Consider the following 18,369-nt stretch of genomic DNA (forward strand, 5'->3'; position numbering starts at 1 on the left):
ATGATGTAGGGAAATTCTGATTCTGGACACCGAATGGTCAAAGTTATTCCAAATGTCAGAAACATACTAAAGTTTACATACAGGGCTGGATTAATGCAATCTCGTGCCCTGTTTATGTCACAAAATAGGCCCCACCTGTGGCTCCACCTGTATGGCCCTGACTTTTACCATAGTCCAGTCCCCATTTAGAGTGGCAGTGTCCCATTTTCAAGCTTTTTCTTTGCAACCATAAGGGCTAGAAACTTCCTTTTAAATATGCAAAACAAAGCTGAGGTTCTTCCCTCCACATGTGGTTCCTGGTGCTGGAACCCAGAGCCTAGACTTTGATCTAGCACTGTGTATATACTTTAAAAAAATGTTTATCACACTATGCCACGTATGATGTCCCATGTGTAGTATAGACAGTGGGATAGATCCTCAGCTGGTGTAAATCATGTATGTCTATTGTGGAATGATGCCAGTTTACTATAGCCGAGGATCTGGTCTAATGAGTCTAGTCCCATTATTTAGCATTGTGTGGTGTTCAGTGTATAAAATTCAGGGATATGTTTTGTGTGCCAAACTAATTGAGAGAGAAAATCAAAGCAAAAGGAGCAATTGCAGTGTCAATGAAAATATACTATGGACTACATTCACCTTGTATCTGGTCCATAATAAGCTTGGCCACCATAAGTCCATTATGCACACATTTGCTCCAGTCCATCCATCAGCTTCTACTCTGCTTCTGTTAATGGCATAAGTCCTCACCTTCAAATCTATCAACAGATAGACCAGTGACTGCCTTTCCATTGACCTTAGCAGCCACTCACATGTTCACAGAAGCCAAACCAACCAGTGATGTCATGGTCATCTTTGAATTTGAAGGACAAACAACAATAATATACAAATGTATATATCACCAAGCAAAGCCTTCTATATCTATGGAAGGGAGAAAGCAGAACACTCCTTGAAGTCCACTAGGAAACTTGCCAAGCAAAACAAATTTAACTGGGAAGCAGGGAAACATTGTCAGTTCTTGAAAGTTCTCAAGTCTATAATCTGAGTTTTAACATTCAAAAACAGACAATACTTTATTATCATCATCATCATCATATTTTATAAAACAGAAAAAGTGATGCAAATTAAATTTTGTAGAATAACAATCATTATGGTAAACTTTTTTTTCTCCTAAAATAACTATTAAAGCAAAACAAATACGCATTTCCATTGTGCACCTTTGTGTGAATTGTTAGAACAGCTCTGCAGAGAAAATTTACATTGCAGTCAGCCAGGTTTCCTCCAGGATTACCAATTATAACAATGACTAATTGTCATAACGTTTAGGTGAAGAGTTTCCCTGAATCCTGTGGGAGCTGTAACACTTGCATCCTCATGCACTCACCATAGGACAGCACTGTAAACCACACTAGGATTATTCTGTTTATAACATCAGCTCTTCAGAAATTTGGCAAAGCTTCCAAGGAGCATGACATCATGGAAGGGAGAAGGAGAGAATATTGCTGCCACTTTTCAACCCAAGCAGCTAGTCAAAGTTTGGAGCCCTGGGGAATATTCCACCTGGAAGTAGAAACTGATGGAGTCTGATACAGTATTTTTTTCCGATGCTCTCTTGTTTACGAACAAGGCATGTACAAAATCCTGTATCTCTGAACTCAGAGGGAACAAAGAACAAACATTCTAAATTATTTCTTAGTGTACAGCCTCTAAGCCTCTTTAGCTAACACCAGACCCAAAAGCTCTCTCTCTAACTTTTTCCAGGGTCGCACTGCGCTCACTGGCTATTATTTGGCTTTCTTGCCTCTCCCTCTTTGTCCTCAGTTTATGTGTGTTCTCTGTTTCCATTCCCCCTCTCCCCACAAAACAGTACTCAGCCAAAAGTTCCTGGACAGGTTCACGTACACCTTTTGTTTTAGGTGCGGGATTATGCTTACAGTTATGTTAATTGAAGAGTGAGTTCATAGCTATCAGTCTTAGTCGGGTTTAATTAAACTCATAACACGGTTTCATCAAACTCATAAAAATATTTTGTATGCATGTGTGTGTATACAGATGTGGTTAGGACTGTAACATCAGTGACACAAGAGAGCTAAGCACGTAGACCTACATTTCACTGAAGGGCCCTGGCCTACTGTGAAAGCGGGGGAGAGAGACAGAGAATGGTGTCAGCTACATTTCACAGCACCGATTCACCGTTTGTGTTGTATTTGCACAGTAGAAGTATCTTTTCTGAAATGTTTCAGAGCTTTTAATTTTCATTTGTATAGCTCTAGATTACAAAAGGGTGCTGTATCACCACCCTTTAATGAACACATCACATTCGATATAAACAGTTTATGATTTAAAATCCTTAATTTTTTTAAAGTATTGCTAAATAGCTAAATCAAATAAGTTCGTTGTGGGCTATGAGTTTAGTAGCCAATAGTGCTTGTTTCTATGATGTCCACACATGCAATTAAAAATAGACAAAGGAAGCACTAATAAGCAATTGAATTGACTGATTGTATACAATATTATTGTACTATAAAAGTGTATTGACTAAGGTATCATAAAAATGGATGGCACGTTGGTCATGAATATCATTGCATGATGTATGTACAGATGGTGTGTGAAGAGTTATGTACGTGTGCTGGAAATATGTTCCTAAAATATGTTTTGGAGGCAGACTTGATAAGCAATTCTAGACAAGTCTTGTCCTAGATAAGAAATGTTGTTTTGCCTGTGGCTCCAATGTAAATCGAGCAAGGTGATGACAAAGACTATGGATGTTACTTTTACATACGAGACAACAGAGGGATGGGAGATGAATAGGAAGAGGCAAACAGCAGGGGAGAATTTTATCTGAGGATACACTGCAAAAGAATACATTTCAAAGGTTTGCTGGACTATAAAAGGCAGAGGAGAGAACCCCTGAGTTATCTAGAGGTTAAGGGCAAAGGGGACAGTGTCCTCTGATTTTGTGAAAGTTGGATCCCCTTGCCTGGAAGACTGGAGATGGTGGTAGTTTGGCGTAAGAGAGAAATTGTTTTAGGCATGAACATAGCTTGCTAGAATTAAGTTTTAGGCACTGGAAAGCATGTTATTTTTGTTTTGTTTATAACCCTTTTCTGTGTCTCTTATTCTTGCCTGGTATCACTTAAACCTGTGTTCTTTTTTGATAAACGTATTCTTGTTTTGTTATAAAACCATCTCAGTGCTGAACATTAAAGTCATGTGTGGGACCTGGGCTAAAGTAACAGACTGGGGTGTGTACTGTCAGGGCTGCTGAGAGGGGGTTCGGGCTCCAGTGAAAAAAATATTTTCGGGCCCCCCAGCAAGGGCAGACCGGGCCGACGAAGCTTCCCCCCCCCCCCCCCCGTCGGCCCTGTGTACTGTGTCTTTGGAGGCAGCAAACATAATAATTTCTGCGAGTGCCCAGTTAGAGGGATTGGGCATTGCAGAGAGACATCCCTAGGGAACTCAAGAACTGTGGTTCACTGATTATTACCTGCCAGCCAAGGTTAAGACTGGGAGTCTCGAGTTCACTGGTGAAGCAAACAGACTGGTGTGGAGGGAGCTGTTTCACAATCTAACCTACAGCAAAGCTCTGTCTTGCTGAGGCAAAGGAGATAACACAGGGGCTTACAGTTCCGGGTTCCCCAAGGAGAGCATCACATAAGGGAGGTTAAAAATAATTGTCAGTTCGCAGTTGACATTGTCCTCATGTTAATAAGCAGAATATGTGTGTGTAGGGTGGAAATTGTATTTGCCATCAGAGCGCCTAGCAAATTGGGATGGAATCAAAGTCAAGATATTGACAACATTTTAATGCAGAGATCATTTGTATCAAACTTTAATTTACAACCTCCATAAAAGTAAAGGTAACAAGAACAACTTTTTTTTCCCTGTCTGGGGCTGATCTAAAATAATTTTACCTTGGTGATAGGCACTTTATAAATAACTAGATGAGTACGTTCACGGATGGGTTGATGGATAGACGACATGATATTTATGTATCTGTCCAGCCAGCTGGCTGAATGCCTCACAGATATTAATGAATTTATCCTCACACTTCTATAAAACCGGGAAGTATTCTCTTTTTGCACTTGGGGAGCCTGAAGCTGACAATTTAACTGACTTGCCCAATTAAATTTAATTTGATCAATATAAGGAGGTGAACTGCTAAAATCAAACGTTTTATGCAGTAAATGTCTGAAAACTCTAGGAATACCATAATTCTTCCATTCTCTGCCTCATACGTGTTTAGTACCTCTACTTTTCATCCAAAGGAGGACACAGGTTTTTAATCATAACTTGACCTCTGTGGTATTGTATTTTAGTCAACTAAATAATGTTGCCATATTTTCAAGATGGGAAGTTGGGACACTGCTGTACCTACACTTTTTGTGGGGTCACAAAATATTCACACAAAATACAAAAGTTCACTTTTTAAAAAATGTATATAGGTATCACTGTTGTACTTCTGACTTAGCAACATAGCCATATTTCTCAGAGTGGAAGAATTTTCCAATAACTTAGTCTTCTGAATGAGTTTATCATGAAACAAGTGCAGCACTGATAACATGCACACTGTTTAGACTTCTCTCTTTACTCTAAACACTGTTCATCACATTGAACACTCATTCCAGTGGACAGCTTTTTCTTGCTAAAGAGAGAGGAATTTCAACGTGGTAGATTGTTTTACTTGGTGAAATGAAACAATGGGGAAAAGAAATTCCCAGTCTTCTCACCGTTAAATTGGAAGGTTTGGTCTCTGCTAATAAAAGTCGTACTAAACTCTTCTCAGAACTATTTTAAAATGTTGTTTTCCTCCGAAAAGTGACTGTAAAAATATCATCTTGGGTCCCATTTTTTTGCCTCTGTCATTCTCATAACAAATGTTCTCAGTTTACTATTAACATTTTTTTCATTAAATACCCCAGCCCTGCAAAACCTCATCCTGGGATTTAAGAGCCAAATAGGTTCCCCCCTCCTCTCTTATGAATCAATACTGTACATTGTGAAGGCCAAACTAAGCCCACAGTTATATTTCTGCAAACTCATTGCCTTCAGTAGAATTGCACAGGTATGTATGGAACTTAGTAAACAGTTCTGCTGGTGTTACACAAGATGGAGTATAATCTAGCTTGCTCACTCTCAGTGGCCTGGGCTTAGGGTTGCCAACTTTCTAATTGCTGAAAACGACCCCCTCCTGCTCCTCCTCTTCCCCCCAAGACCCCGCTCCTGTTCTGCCTCTTCCCTTGAGGCCCCACCTCCTGCTCCACCTAGAACATAAGAACGGCCAAAGGTCCATCTAGCCCAGTATCCTGTCTACCGACAGTGGCCAAAGCCAGGTGTCCCAGAGGGAGTGGATCTAACAGGCAATGATCAAGTGATCTCTCTCCTGCCATCCATCTCCACCCTCTGACAAACAGAGGTTAGGGCTTACCCATCCTGGCTAACAGCCATTAATGGACTTAACCACCATGAATTTATCCAGTTCTCTTTTAAACGCTGTTATAGTCCTAGCCTGCACAACCTCCTCAGGTAAGGAGTTCCACACGTTGACTGTGCGTTGCATGAAGAAGAACTTCCTTGTATTTGTTTTAAACCTGCTGCCTATTAATTTCATTTGGTGACCCCTAGTTCTTGTATTATGGGAATAAGGAAATAACTTTTCCTTATCCACTTTCTCTACACCACTCATGATTTTATATACCTCTATCATATCCCCCCTTAGTCTCCTCTTTTCCAAGCTGAAGAGTCCTAGCCTCTTTAATCTCTCCTCATATGGGAACCGTTCCAAACCCCTAATCATTTTAGTTGCCCTTTTTCTGAACCTCTTCCCCCAAAGCCCCACCCCTGCTCCTTATTTTTGTCTCAACAGTCAGCATGCATATCTCTGTATAAGAAAGCGTTAGCTTTACAGTTTTCAGGGCAGAATATTCCTTAAGCAGCAGTGCAGTTTGCACAGTATTGGAAATAAAGGCTTCAAGTCATTTTTAAAATGGGTGGCCAAATTATTTTCTGGTATAAATTGGTGCAGCCAGCCCCATTGCCTTCACTGGAGTTGTACTAATTTACACCAGCAGAGAATTTGGCTCTGGATTTTTATAAGGGGAAATTTCCCCTTTATTTCTCCTTCTTTTTTCACCACTACGTTTTACAGCAGAGCAATAAAGCATGGTACTGCCTTATATAGTATGTTGATGGGCAGCGCTATAAAACCCTAAAATAGACTATTTTATTCATCTAAAGAATTGATTCAACGTACTTTTAGTTTAAGATTTAAAAAAAAATCCTGTATAATCCCGCCCCAAGATAACTGAGTTAGCGGCTGTAGGGAGTGAAAAGGAGCCATTCTTAATCCTTGATATGATTTACAGTGTATAGTCTTGAAAAACAAACCACTTAAATGGCTCAAAGGAAGTAAGTCATAATTTTTGGGCTTGGCTACACTTGCAAGTTGCAGCGCTGGTAGAGGCTTTCCAGCGCTGCAATTAGTAACCGTAGCGCTGTAACTCTGGCTGCAGCGCTGGCTGTACACCTGGTCAGGTTGGGGTGTAGCGATTGCAGCGCTGGTGATCCAGCGCAGTGCTTGTATTGGCCTCCAGGGAATAAGGAGATATCCCAGAATGCTTTTAACTAAATTACTCTCTTTGTTTTGTTATGCAGCCTCTCTTTGTTTTGTTGTGAACTCCGATCGGAGCTCCGTTGAACTGCTTATCTAAAAAAACAAACACTGATCACAGCAAACAGGAGCTATCTGTACCTGGCTGTGAACAATCAAATGAGAGGCAGGGAGTGAATGTTTGCTTGACAGAGAAACAGCGTTGGATGCAGGCTGTTTGCAATTAAGACTAAGGGTTCGCGAACATTTTGTGATTTTTCAATCCAGGAAGCTAACACACAGTGTTGGCTCCAAAAATCCACTCTCTCTATCTCCCTCTTTTGAAAAGCACGTTGTTGCCACTTGAATGCTGGGATAGCTGCCCATAATGCAGCACTCCCAACAGCGCTGTAAATGCTGCAAATGTGGCCACACACCAGCGCTGGTAGCTGTGAGTGTGGCCACACACCAGTGCTGTTCCTGCACAGCTGCATGACCAGTGCTGTAACTCCCAGCGCTGCAACTTTCAAGTGTAGCCAAGCCCTTTGTTGCTTCATTGTTGTGAGATTTAAATCAGTGGGCTAATCTGTAGAAGATGTGGTGTAAAGTGTGTGCGGATTCATACAGTTTTGAGTTAAAATCATAGAATCTCAGGTTGGAAGGGACCTCAGGAGGTCATCTAGTCCAACCCTCTGCTCAATATTTCCTGAGTAGCCTAAACCCACAGTTATTTTAATCAAAGGACTCACCCACCCAGCATTTTTCTTTCAAGTGTTTTGCAGGTGTTTTGTTGAATTAACACTGTCAAAAGAATAAAAGGAGCGTGGTAATATTTCAACTTTATCTTGAAAACACAAAATCACAGCTTCTGTAATGGAATATGAGCATTTCAGGCCCAATCTTTTTACTTATCAGAGTGGAAGGTTAATACGTACATAGAAAAAGGTCCAAAACTACCAGGATTTGTTAAAGCCAGATGCTTTCTATCAGATTTAATTGTTCTCTCTCTTGAGATCCAGGCATAAAGTTTGTATCTCGGGCTCAGGATTTTCCCATTTCTTTCTTGTTATTTCTTTGGCTATTCATGACTCCAGGTTTTGTTTTGCGACAGATTTTTCACTATAGTGATTGGATTCCCATAGGGACAGTGACACGCTCTTTACTTTGTTAGTTCTAGACTTACTAGTGCACTTGTTTTTCAAGCATGTAGAACTTCAGTAGACAGAATTAGTTCAGTGAACAGGTCAAGGTTCCCAGAGCATTCTGAGAAGCTGCTTGCTTATATAGCCTAATTACGTCAACTAAACTCTGCTGCCACTTTCCATAACTAGAGGTAACACTCTAACTGTAAAATGGTTTTGATATATACTAAAACAACTGCTGTGATTGTGAATCCTGAGACTCCTCTTTTTTTTTTTAAATGAAATGAAATAAAACCTTGATGGAAGCATAAAATAATTGTGGAATATTATCTGATCAAGACAATTTAAATTGTAATTGAGACTATAGTAATGCATATTTTACCTGTCACATCTATTCAAAATGTGGGAATTTCCCAGCAGCATTATTTTGTTCTCATTGTGGGCAAACAGTTTTTCACAATTTGCTTGTAACACTTTAACAATAGCATTAAAAATACATGGTTCATCTTGTTATACTCAGGATCTTCTTGATTCTCTTATATTAAATATGGCTATTTAGTACAGTACAGTAAATTCATTTATGATGGTAGCCGTGATGGGTTCGGTAACAGAGACCCCCTTGGGACTGTCACCTGATGTGCTGAAACTACCTCTGAGCCCATTTTCTCTGATGGCTTGAGACTTCAGAACCCTGTCTTGTTGAGCCAGACACGCAAGCCTGCTGCAACACAAGGGGGGAGGGATAGCTCAGTGGTTTGAGCATTGGCCTGCTAAACCCAGGGTTGTGAGTTCAGTCCTTGAGGGGGCCACTTAGGGATCTGGGGCAAAAATCAGTACTTGGTCCTGCTAGTGAAGGCAGGGGGCTGGACTCAATGACCTTTCAAGGTCCCTTCCAGTTCTAGGAGATTGGTATATCTCCAGTTATTATTTATTTATTTATTATAAGGTTTGAACCACAGCCTTAAAGCTGCAGACTTAACTGAAAACAGCTTAAGAAGTGCTCCTGTCTCCAGCACCCAGACACCGAGCTCCCAATGGGATCCAAACCCCAAATAAATCCATTTTACTCTCTATAAAGCTTATACAGGGTAAACTCATAAATTGGCCACCCTCTATAACACTGATAGAGAGATATGCACAGCTGTTTGCTCCCCCAGGTATTAATCACTTACTTGGAGTTTACTAATAAACAAAAGGGATTTTATTAAGTATAAAAAGTAGGATTTAAGTGGTTTCAAGAAATAACAGACAGAACAAAGTAAGTTACCAAGCAAAATAAAACAAAACACGCAAGCCTAAGCCTAATACATTTAAGAAACTGAATACAGGTAAATCTCACCCTCAGCGATGTTCCAATAAGCTTCCAATCCTTTCCCCTGGTACAGACCTTGTAAGTTCCAGCTCAGGTGGTAACTCGGGGATTTCTCATGACTGGCAGAACCCCTTTGTTCTGTTCCACCCCCTTTTATAGCTTTGTTACAAGGCAGGAATCTTTTCTGTCTAGGTTCCTACCCCTGCTTTTAAAAGGAAAAGCACCAGGTTTAAGATGGACTCCAGTATCAGGTGACATGGTCACATGTCCTGTGAGACCCAAGCCCCTCACTCAGGAGGTCATCTAGTCCAACCCTCTGCTCAAAGCAGGACCAACCCCAACTAAATCATCCCAGCCATGGCTTTGTCAAGCCGGGCCTTAAAACCTCTAAGGATGGAGATTCCACCACCTCCTTAGGTAACCATTTCAGTGCTTTACTACCCTCCTAGTGAAATAGTTTTTCCTAATATCCAACCAATATCCCACTGGAACTTGAGACCGTTGCTCCTTGTTCTGCCACCACTGAGAACAACCTAGCTCCATCCTCTTTGGAACCCCACTTCAGGTAGTTCATAGAATATTAGGGTTAGAAGAGACTTCAGGAGGTCATCTAGTCCCAATCCCCTGCTCAAAGCAGGACCAACTAACTAAATCATTCCAGCCAAGGCTTTGTCAAGCCAGCACCTAAAAACCTCTAAGGATGGAGATTCCACCTCTAAGGATGAAGTTGAAGGCTGCTTTCAGATTCCCCCCTCACTCTTCTCTGCTGCAGACTAAATAAGCACAGTTCCCTCAGCCTCTTCATAAATCATGTGCCCCAGCCCCCTAATAATTGTCATTGCCCTCCTTTGGACTCTCTCCAATTTGTCCACATCCTTTCTGTAGTGGAGGGCCCCAAACTGGACACAATACTCCAGAGGCACTGTGGCCTCACCAGTGCTGAAGAGAGGGGAATAATCACTTCCCTTGATCTACTGGCAGTGCTCTTACTAATACAGCCAAATATGCCATCAACCTTCTTGACAACAAGGGCACACTGTTGACTCATATCCAGCTTCTCGTCCACTGTAATCCCCAGGTCCTTTTCTGCAGAACTACTGCTTAGCCAGTTAGTCCACAGTCTGTAGCAGTGCATTGGATTCTTCCATCCTAAGTACAGGATTCTGTACTTGTCCTTGCTGAACCTCATCAGATTTCTTTTGGCCGAATCCTCCAAATTGTCTAGGTCACTCTGGACCCCATCCCTACTCTCCAGCATATCTACCTCTCCCCCCAGCTTAGTATCATCCACAAAGTTGCTGAGGGTGTAGTTCATCCATCATCCAGATCATTAAGGAAGATGTTGAACAAAATTCATCATTTTTTTACTGATTTTAACATTTTTCCTTCCATGGTTATTGATATTTGTTTATAGTCTCCTGGTTTTCTATATTGCTGATAACTGCGTGACAAGAAGCACTTCCTCTGGAAAGGCCAATTCAGCAGAGCATAAGGTTAGAAGTGATATGTGAGAAGTAGCAAATTAAAAAAAAACAGTACAAAGGAGAAGCCTTACCAGGGAATGCTAGAAAAGAAAAGGAAAGAGAACAAAAGAGAATAACTGAGAGAAGAGAGAGATGATGAAAGAAAAGGGGGGAAGGAAAAGTGAAAATAAAGAAAAAAAGATGGGCCAGAACTGGTGCACAGGACTTGAGTTAGACCCGTATTGTTGATTAAATCCATGCCATGCATTCCAAAACCTAATTCCACTCCATTTCAAGATAAACATAGTAACCTCCATATAATACCTTTATATACCAGTTCAAAATAAAGGAAACTGATACAATGGAAACACTGGGTCACTGACCTTGAAACACTAACTTTAAGTTAGCTCCCCCAAATATAATAGATTGCTGAAGGCTGGCTAGTTATGCAAGAGAATGCAGCAGCTGTACTCAAGGACTCTGCAACACATACATCTGCATGCACTGGTCAGACTTCACACATCAAGGTCATATCCGGTCTTGGTATAACTGAGAGTTTTGGTTAACCAGGATTCTCTTCATCAAGGTTTGACTACATTAACACAAGGGATGTTATTCTTCTTGGACAGAAGGAAAGAAAATAATTAGTGAAAATCCCTACTTCTTTCCTTTCCTTTCTGTTTTTTTTCCCCATGTTTTCTCTTATCTTTTCATTTCTCCTTTCTCCCACTCTCTCTTCTTTCTTGTCACCGTGTCTCTGCAGATACAGTATCTTCTTTCCCTTGTTCCTTCAGCAAAATATGGCATAATTTGGGAGATAGGCCAGGATTTATAAATGTGGTGTCTTTTGAACTGTGGGCAAGCAGTTGTCCTTTCTCCTCTCTGGTCTGGATTTTTAATCTGTAGGCATTTACACCCGTCTCCTCAAACTTTTTCAAATGTTTCTGTTCTAAATGTCACTGATTTTAATGGCTCAGAGGTGGAAAACTTGCTTTCATGACATCCCCTGGTAGTAACATTAAGCCATGAACCATGATCTTATTCCATTTGATTGATGAGCTCATTTTGCAACAGAGAACAAATTAGATTTTTATTTATAATGGTGATAAAATTAATGCATGGTCTTCCTATTCTGATGGTATTAGATTTCTGTGTTAATACACATTTTACTAGTCAAATCTCTAAGTGCTCCCCTGACCTTTTAAGGTTTTTTTAAAAGCCTTCTCTTACAGGTGAATACAATTCCTACAGAAACAAAGTATTTCCTCCTTTTTTTATTTTCATTTTGACAGCTTGACATGCTTTTTTATGTCTACTGCTTAGATTTATTTTGTTACTTATTTTCTTGTTTTAGCACCGCCAAAGTTTACAAGAACTCCCGTTGATCAGACAGGGGTCTCTGGAGGAGTCGCATCATTCATCTGCCAAGCTACAGGAGACCCAAGACCTAAAATTGTCTGGAATAAAAAGGGAAAGAAAGTCAGCAATCAGAGATTTGAGGTATTAGGTCCATTGTTCTGTTCCTCTGAAAAACATTCATTCTAACATCATGTTTATTTTATGTTTTTAATCCTCGTGAGTGTCCTTTATTATCAATGACTAAGCAAATAGCTATCACCACAGGGGATAAATCTTTGCAAGCAGTCCTGGGAATCACCTACTCTGCAAACTGGTTGTCCACAAGACCACAGAAGAGAAGACGGTTTTGCTATGTCTTAAGAGTTTCCTTTTGACATTTTTAAAGATTAGCATTAGGAATGGTCTCAGAGGAGGTGGGTTTCCTACCTGTCATGGCCAGAAATTGAACAAAATGATAAAGACTGTCTACTAGTGGAGGGTGGAGGTGTTTCTTGGGGGTAATTCTGGGGACACTATTGCCATTTTAAGTAGTGGAAAAAGTTAGGACTAAGGTTGGATTGGCCTATTGATTGTTCCAGATGCCTGTTCAGAGAAGATGACACCAAAAAACCTGGAGCTGATTATGTATAACTTCAGCTGCATCTCTACTAGCTTCTCAGTATTAAAAATAGGATTTTGCATTTAGAAAATAATCACAAGGCAAAATAGTATTATAAATTATCTATCACACAGTTCTGACACATGCTATATGAATGAATGGTCTAGACTTGCATGCCAGAATGTTTATAGGAAAATTTAAGTCTGTGCCTCTGACTATGAAGAGACAAACCAAAATGCATTGGGATAATTTTTCACAGGACTCACCCAGGATGTTAGCTTTTAATGGTATTTGAGTTGATAACTCACATACGGCTTTGTAAATTAGTCCTGCTATGTCAATAGAGCAAAGGCTACATTTTATTTCTTTTGTGGGCTAATTGTTTTATTTTAAGAGTATTTAAAAGCATGTTTTGGTTACCATACAAGATCTATCAACCTTTTACTAGCTATTATGGTTCTTTGCAAATGTATTTAATTCAGTAAGAAAAATAGTTGTCAAAGGATTTTAAGATGTGTACTCTCCACTCAATGCAAGTAATTGTTTACAGCTTTCAATGCATATGCACAATTCTTTTTTACGTAATTGGAGTAAGAGGAGAATAGGCGCTTTATAATAAAGCATACGCAATCTGTCCCATAATGGTCACAAAATCTATATTGAAGATGAGCAACAGTCAGTCAGACAGATCATGTATATTTCTGGGTATTGTGTTGATTTACTTTTATTTTGCAGTATTGTGTTTTATTTGTTTCATATACCATTTTATGTTTATTTCTGCATTTGTTTTATGGGAGAATAGGCTAAAAGATAAACATGTTTTACTTCCATAAAATATTTGAACTGAACTATAAATATATGATGTAAAATGTATTTTTAAAAGTCCTTAAGTGGTATGTAGAACAAGAGTGCATATTCAAACAGGATAGGACATGTTTCAAAGAATTATGAAACATTTAACAGGTAATTTTCATTATAAAGCACTGAAAAGCTAATTAGTTAAAGCAGAAAGCACATCAACACTTTAAGGAGTTTTCTTCCCTCTCCAAAAAAAGCCATTAACTCATGCTGTAGAATTTTCAAATGGAAATTAGAGCAACAGCAGAAATTAGATTCAGAAAAGGCACATGGAGAAGCAGGGAACATTTTGGACTTTGCACCTCAGCAGTAACTACAGGAGTCTCAAATAACTATTCTTGTTTTTTCCCTTATTCACTAAAATAAATGTTTATGTATCTTTCTGAATTTCATTACTTAGTAGTAAGGAGGCTTCACCTGCCTCTCTCTCATTATAAAAGTGATTTTGCTCCCTGTTTGAACAATTCCAAGTATGTGGTATTGCCCAATAATTAATAAGAGCAGTTTATCATTTCAGAAATTTAAGGCATAGGGCGGACCTTTCATACACTAAATATATATTATAAATGAACATTGCATGGTATTTTTCCTGCTTCAAATCCATTCAAACAACATGGATTAGAAAGTTCAGCTTGAAAATTGAGTAAGAATCCTGGTTAGGAGATGCTGCAAAAGAAATGGAGAAGGGGAAGAGGAAACAAATGAAAAACGTTGTGTATTTCACCGCTCCACATTGTGGAGAGATGTAGGTTCTACTCCTAGAACATGCAGGAGTACAGGCATCACTTTAGCTAAACATTTGGGAGTGGTCAGAAAGATTTGAGTTCAGGATAGGAAAGAAGAGTTTACAAACTTATTCATGTTGTGTACCCCAAAAATTAATTTTTAAACTCAACCCCTGAACTCCACAAGGGTTGCCCGGCCTTGGCCAGTCAGCATCTAGGATTACCCAGTGTTCTTAGGATCTCTCAGTTTCCTAAGAGTTCAGTTGCAAGCCTCTCTGACTACTGGGGAATTCTGAGGAGTTTACTGCTATGCAAGTGAGGAGGCATTTCTCTTATCTCCTGATGGGAAAACAATATGTACAGATAGTATTTTCTTTCCTAAAAACCAACAAAATGTAAACCACCTGCAGATAAACTAGGAATTATAAAACAAGCATGCAACAAAAAAAAACAATTTGAAATGACATATAATAAATAAATGTTAGCCAATAGAGGTCCCTTTCACAGTTTGGAAGATATCTTGTTTGCAATCAGAGTGCCAGAACTACTGGGTTTCACTTCACAGTTCTTTTGTCCATACTGTTCAAGAGGTAACAATTTTAGCCCATAAATAGACTTGGCAGAAATTGATTTTAATTTTTTTGTAATTTTTATGGATAATATTTTTTAATTTTTAGCATATTTTCACAATTGTACAAAATTATTGGTTTTAAGCATTTTTAAATTATTTTAGCAATTTAAATTTAAATTTTCACAGTTGTAGGAAATTGGGGGAGGGTCTAGACAATAATTTTTTAATGACAGTAGACACTGAGATTCAAAAAGTTAAAGCTTTATAACTGTTAAAATACAATCGTTAACATCACTTGTCAAAATACTATGAAGTAAATATCCTTAAATCAAATACTGATAAATTATCAAGCTGCATTTTTCTTGCTTTGCTTATGTGTAAATTTCTGTTGTTATCGATGAAAATATTTTTTTGTTGGTTGGTGTGTGTATGGTTAAATTAATTTTTGCCAACAGTTACTGATAAAAATCTTTTACTTCCAAGCCTACCTATAAGCAAAACCGCTGGTGGCGCATATGTAATCCACAGTGTAATGTGCAACTAAAGGGAACATTAGTAGCATTCATGTTCTGAAGCTTCCCCATTCTGCAATGATTTGGCTTCTCTGTAAAGGCCCACAGGTTCTCAGGCAGCTTTCACACCCTGGCTTCTCCTGGGAAGCTGACCCAAAACTACTGCATATGAGGGGCTCACAGAACTCTGACCCCTCGCAGAGGCACTGCCCTCGAAGATCCTAACTGGGGACGATGGCCAGACCCAGCGATTGGCCACAAGGAGGCATAGGAAGTTGTCTGAGCAACTGAGGGGCTTCCTGACTGGCTGCTGCACTGGACCTGACTCCTGTTTGATCCCTGGTTTCTGATTCCTGCTGTGACCCACTGGCTTGGTTCCTGGGCTCTGATTCCTGCTCTCACCTCTGTCTTGGATCCTAGATACTGATTTTAACTCTGACCATGAGGTCTGACTACCCCTACTCCGACCACTAGGTCAGACTGCCCATGGCTCAGGTCCTGACATTCTCCTTCTTTCCCCTTCTGAGTCAAATAGTTGTACCAACCTGTTTCTCGGATTGTGGAGCCTCCTCTCCCTCCATAGCAGCCCACACATCATATATACCAGCTGTCCTGTTTTGGTTCACATCAGAGGGAGATGTGTGTGCCCTCTAGCTTTGTTCAAGACGGTGGCTTTCTTTAAAGAACAGAGAAAAGGAAGTCAGTATGTGGGCTGTGGCATTGATCTCTTCCCAAGAGATCACATATTATTTTGTTGTCCCTCAGACTCCTCCCAGTCTCAGAAAAGCCAATAAACCAGCCTTAGGATGTGCACAGTGAGGTAACATCCATACAAGCTGAGTCCAAAACCACGGAGACTGGTGGTCAATGCTGCAATCTGTGGGACCGGGCCTGGTTCAACCACACCCTGCCCAGTGCTCTGTAGAAGGCCTACCATGGGAGAAGCTGCACTTGTCTCATGTCCGCAAACCAAAACCTTTTATCATCATTTACCAAGAGAAGGTGACCCTTCAATTTTCATAGAGGGCCTTGCTATTAATCTCTTATGCTTTATTTTAATTCCCAAATGAGGCAAAGGCAAATCCTGGTATTCCCTACATGTAGCTTGAACTCTTAAGAGTCAGATTTTCAAAACATAGATTGCATTTGTGCAGGTACAGCTTTGCATATGTATTTTTGAGTGCTATCATTTTGCATTTAAATGTTAGACTTTACATATACAAAAACGCATTTGTGTACAGAAACCAAGGACAAATGGGCTAGAGCTTGTAAATTCTGTCATGTGCACATGATAGCAATACTGCCCAAACATGTATGGAATGTGCATGGCTCAGATGTTACATAGCAACCAATGAAGGGGTGGGTGAGACTCCCCCACAGAAGTTTGACCTGTTAATTTTAATCCCAGTGATCCCAACAGCTCAGGAAGTTGGAATCTCTTTTTTCTTCCATGCTACCAAGAAAGAACTTTTGTTCTGCTCTGTCAAGAGATCTTTTAAGGCTGAAGGGGTCTGTTGCCTCTTTAGAGTCATGTGACATTCAACAAGGGACATAACCTCCTGGGCCAAACAAGAATCTGCTGTGGTACTAACATTTGCAAGGCAGTGACCTGGCACTTACTTACTTTCACTGCCTGACTGAATGAATGCATCAGTCAGAAGAAGAGTTCTTAGTGACTTAGTCTTGGACAAATACAATGCATTGTAGTTCCTATGAGCCATTCATGTCTACCTGTAAGGGTGTTAGCCTCTTAGCTCGAGCATAGTAGGGAGCTTAAGCAGAAATGTAAATTTTAGTTTTCTGACCAAACACCAGATTATTTTGAAGAGATTCATAAATACGGCATCCCAGCCTAATAGCCAGGATCAGGGCTGATGATAGTCCCGAACTGTTGTACATAGTTAATGAAAGTGAGTTATTTTTTGAGTTAGCTGCTAGGGAAGGTGCGTGTTGTACCTGTGGTGAGTGGGCTGCTGCAGAGAGTAGCAGCATCCTGACAAGATGATTGATTCATCTCCCTGAGTAAGAGGAGGGAAGAGGCAGCAGTCCTATTAGCTCCAGATATATTCAGGTGAGGGAATGAAAGTTTCGTACGTAAATGATTCAAAAACAACAACCACACATCACCACCAAGAACAACACAGTTGTTGCATTTTGTCTCTAAGATGGACACACTCTATTTAAATTATATCATCAGCTAATATTAATTATACATAATGGACCAAATTCACAGTGGGAGAAAACAGGGGCATCCCCCTTGGAAGTGTCTGGGCCACATTCAAACATGGTGTAAACAAAAGAGTGAATTTTACGTTGGCTTTAAGTGGCAAAGTAGTGTAATTAGCTATTTGTATTCGATGTGTGCGCAAAATAAATTCAGCTTACATGCCAAAGGGGGGAGATGCGGAGTGGAGTGCAATAGGAAAAGCAACTAGCAGGAGAGTGTTAGTGGGGTATAAGAAAGTACAAGGCACCTAAAGTAAGGATATGCTTTCTTATACCTTCCTGTTGTTTTTTTCAGTAACCCCTTCCATGTAAATTACACTTACGTAGATCCACTGGATATCAATGTATGTTACACTGCATTGCCACTTAAGCGTACTTACACCAGTTTGTATGACCAATGTACACTACAGTCTAAGTCACTGTTGAATTTGCCTCTGTATGTATATCTGAAAAATGAAACTGGCTTTGATGTTATGAATATTGATAGTTCATCGTGCATACAAGAATTAGCTGAGAGGTAGGCATTTGTAACAACACCTGTGACAGCTGTTGTTTCCTTCAATAGGTAATAGAATTTGATGATGGATCTGGATCAGTTCTCAGAATACAGCCTCTGCGGACTCCACGAGATGAAGCTATTTATGAATGCGTTGCTTCCAATAGTGTTGGAGAAATAAGTGTGTCCACGAGACTCACTGTTTTACGTGGTAAGTCCTTGTCAGACAATAACTTTTTTTTCTTTGATAGTGTCAAAACTATTACACCATTGCAGTGGGTTTTTTTTCTACAGCTAATGAAAGAAAGAGTGTTTAAGGTTCCGTTTTGTAGGGTACTGTCATATTGTGAATGCTAAAAAATGGGAACTTCCTTGTCTGAAGTTTGGATTTGGTTTTCTTTTGGATTTTTGACTCTCTAATGCAGGGGCGGGCAAAGTTTTTGGCCTGAGGGCTGCATCGGGTTTCGGAAATTGTATGGAGTGCCGGTAAGGGGAGGGGGTCGTGACCCGGACCTCACCTC

At 40.0% G+C, this 18,369-nt stretch overlaps 1 protein-coding gene across 1 annotated transcript in view; it reads left to right on the forward strand.

Annotated features, from left to right (window-relative positions):
• Nucleotides 1–18,369, forward strand: part of PTPRD (protein tyrosine phosphatase receptor type D) — a 1,658,801-nt gene that overhangs the window by 1,347,203 nt on the left and 293,229 nt on the right. Inside the window, exons 11-12 of the mRNA XM_045020490.1 lie at nucleotides 11,858–12,003; nucleotides 17,918–18,059. Of these exons, the coding sequence (XP_044876425.1) occupies nucleotides 11,858–12,003; nucleotides 17,918–18,059 (288 nt within the window). The remainder of the gene's footprint in view (nucleotides 1–11,857; nucleotides 12,004–17,917; nucleotides 18,060–18,369) is intronic.

The sequence above is a fragment of the Mauremys mutica genome, chromosome 6 (assembly GCF_020497125.1).
Source record: "Mauremys mutica isolate MM-2020 ecotype Southern chromosome 6, ASM2049712v1, whole genome shotgun sequence".
NCBI classification, from domain to species: Eukaryota; Metazoa; Chordata; order Testudines; family Geoemydidae; genus Mauremys; species Mauremys mutica.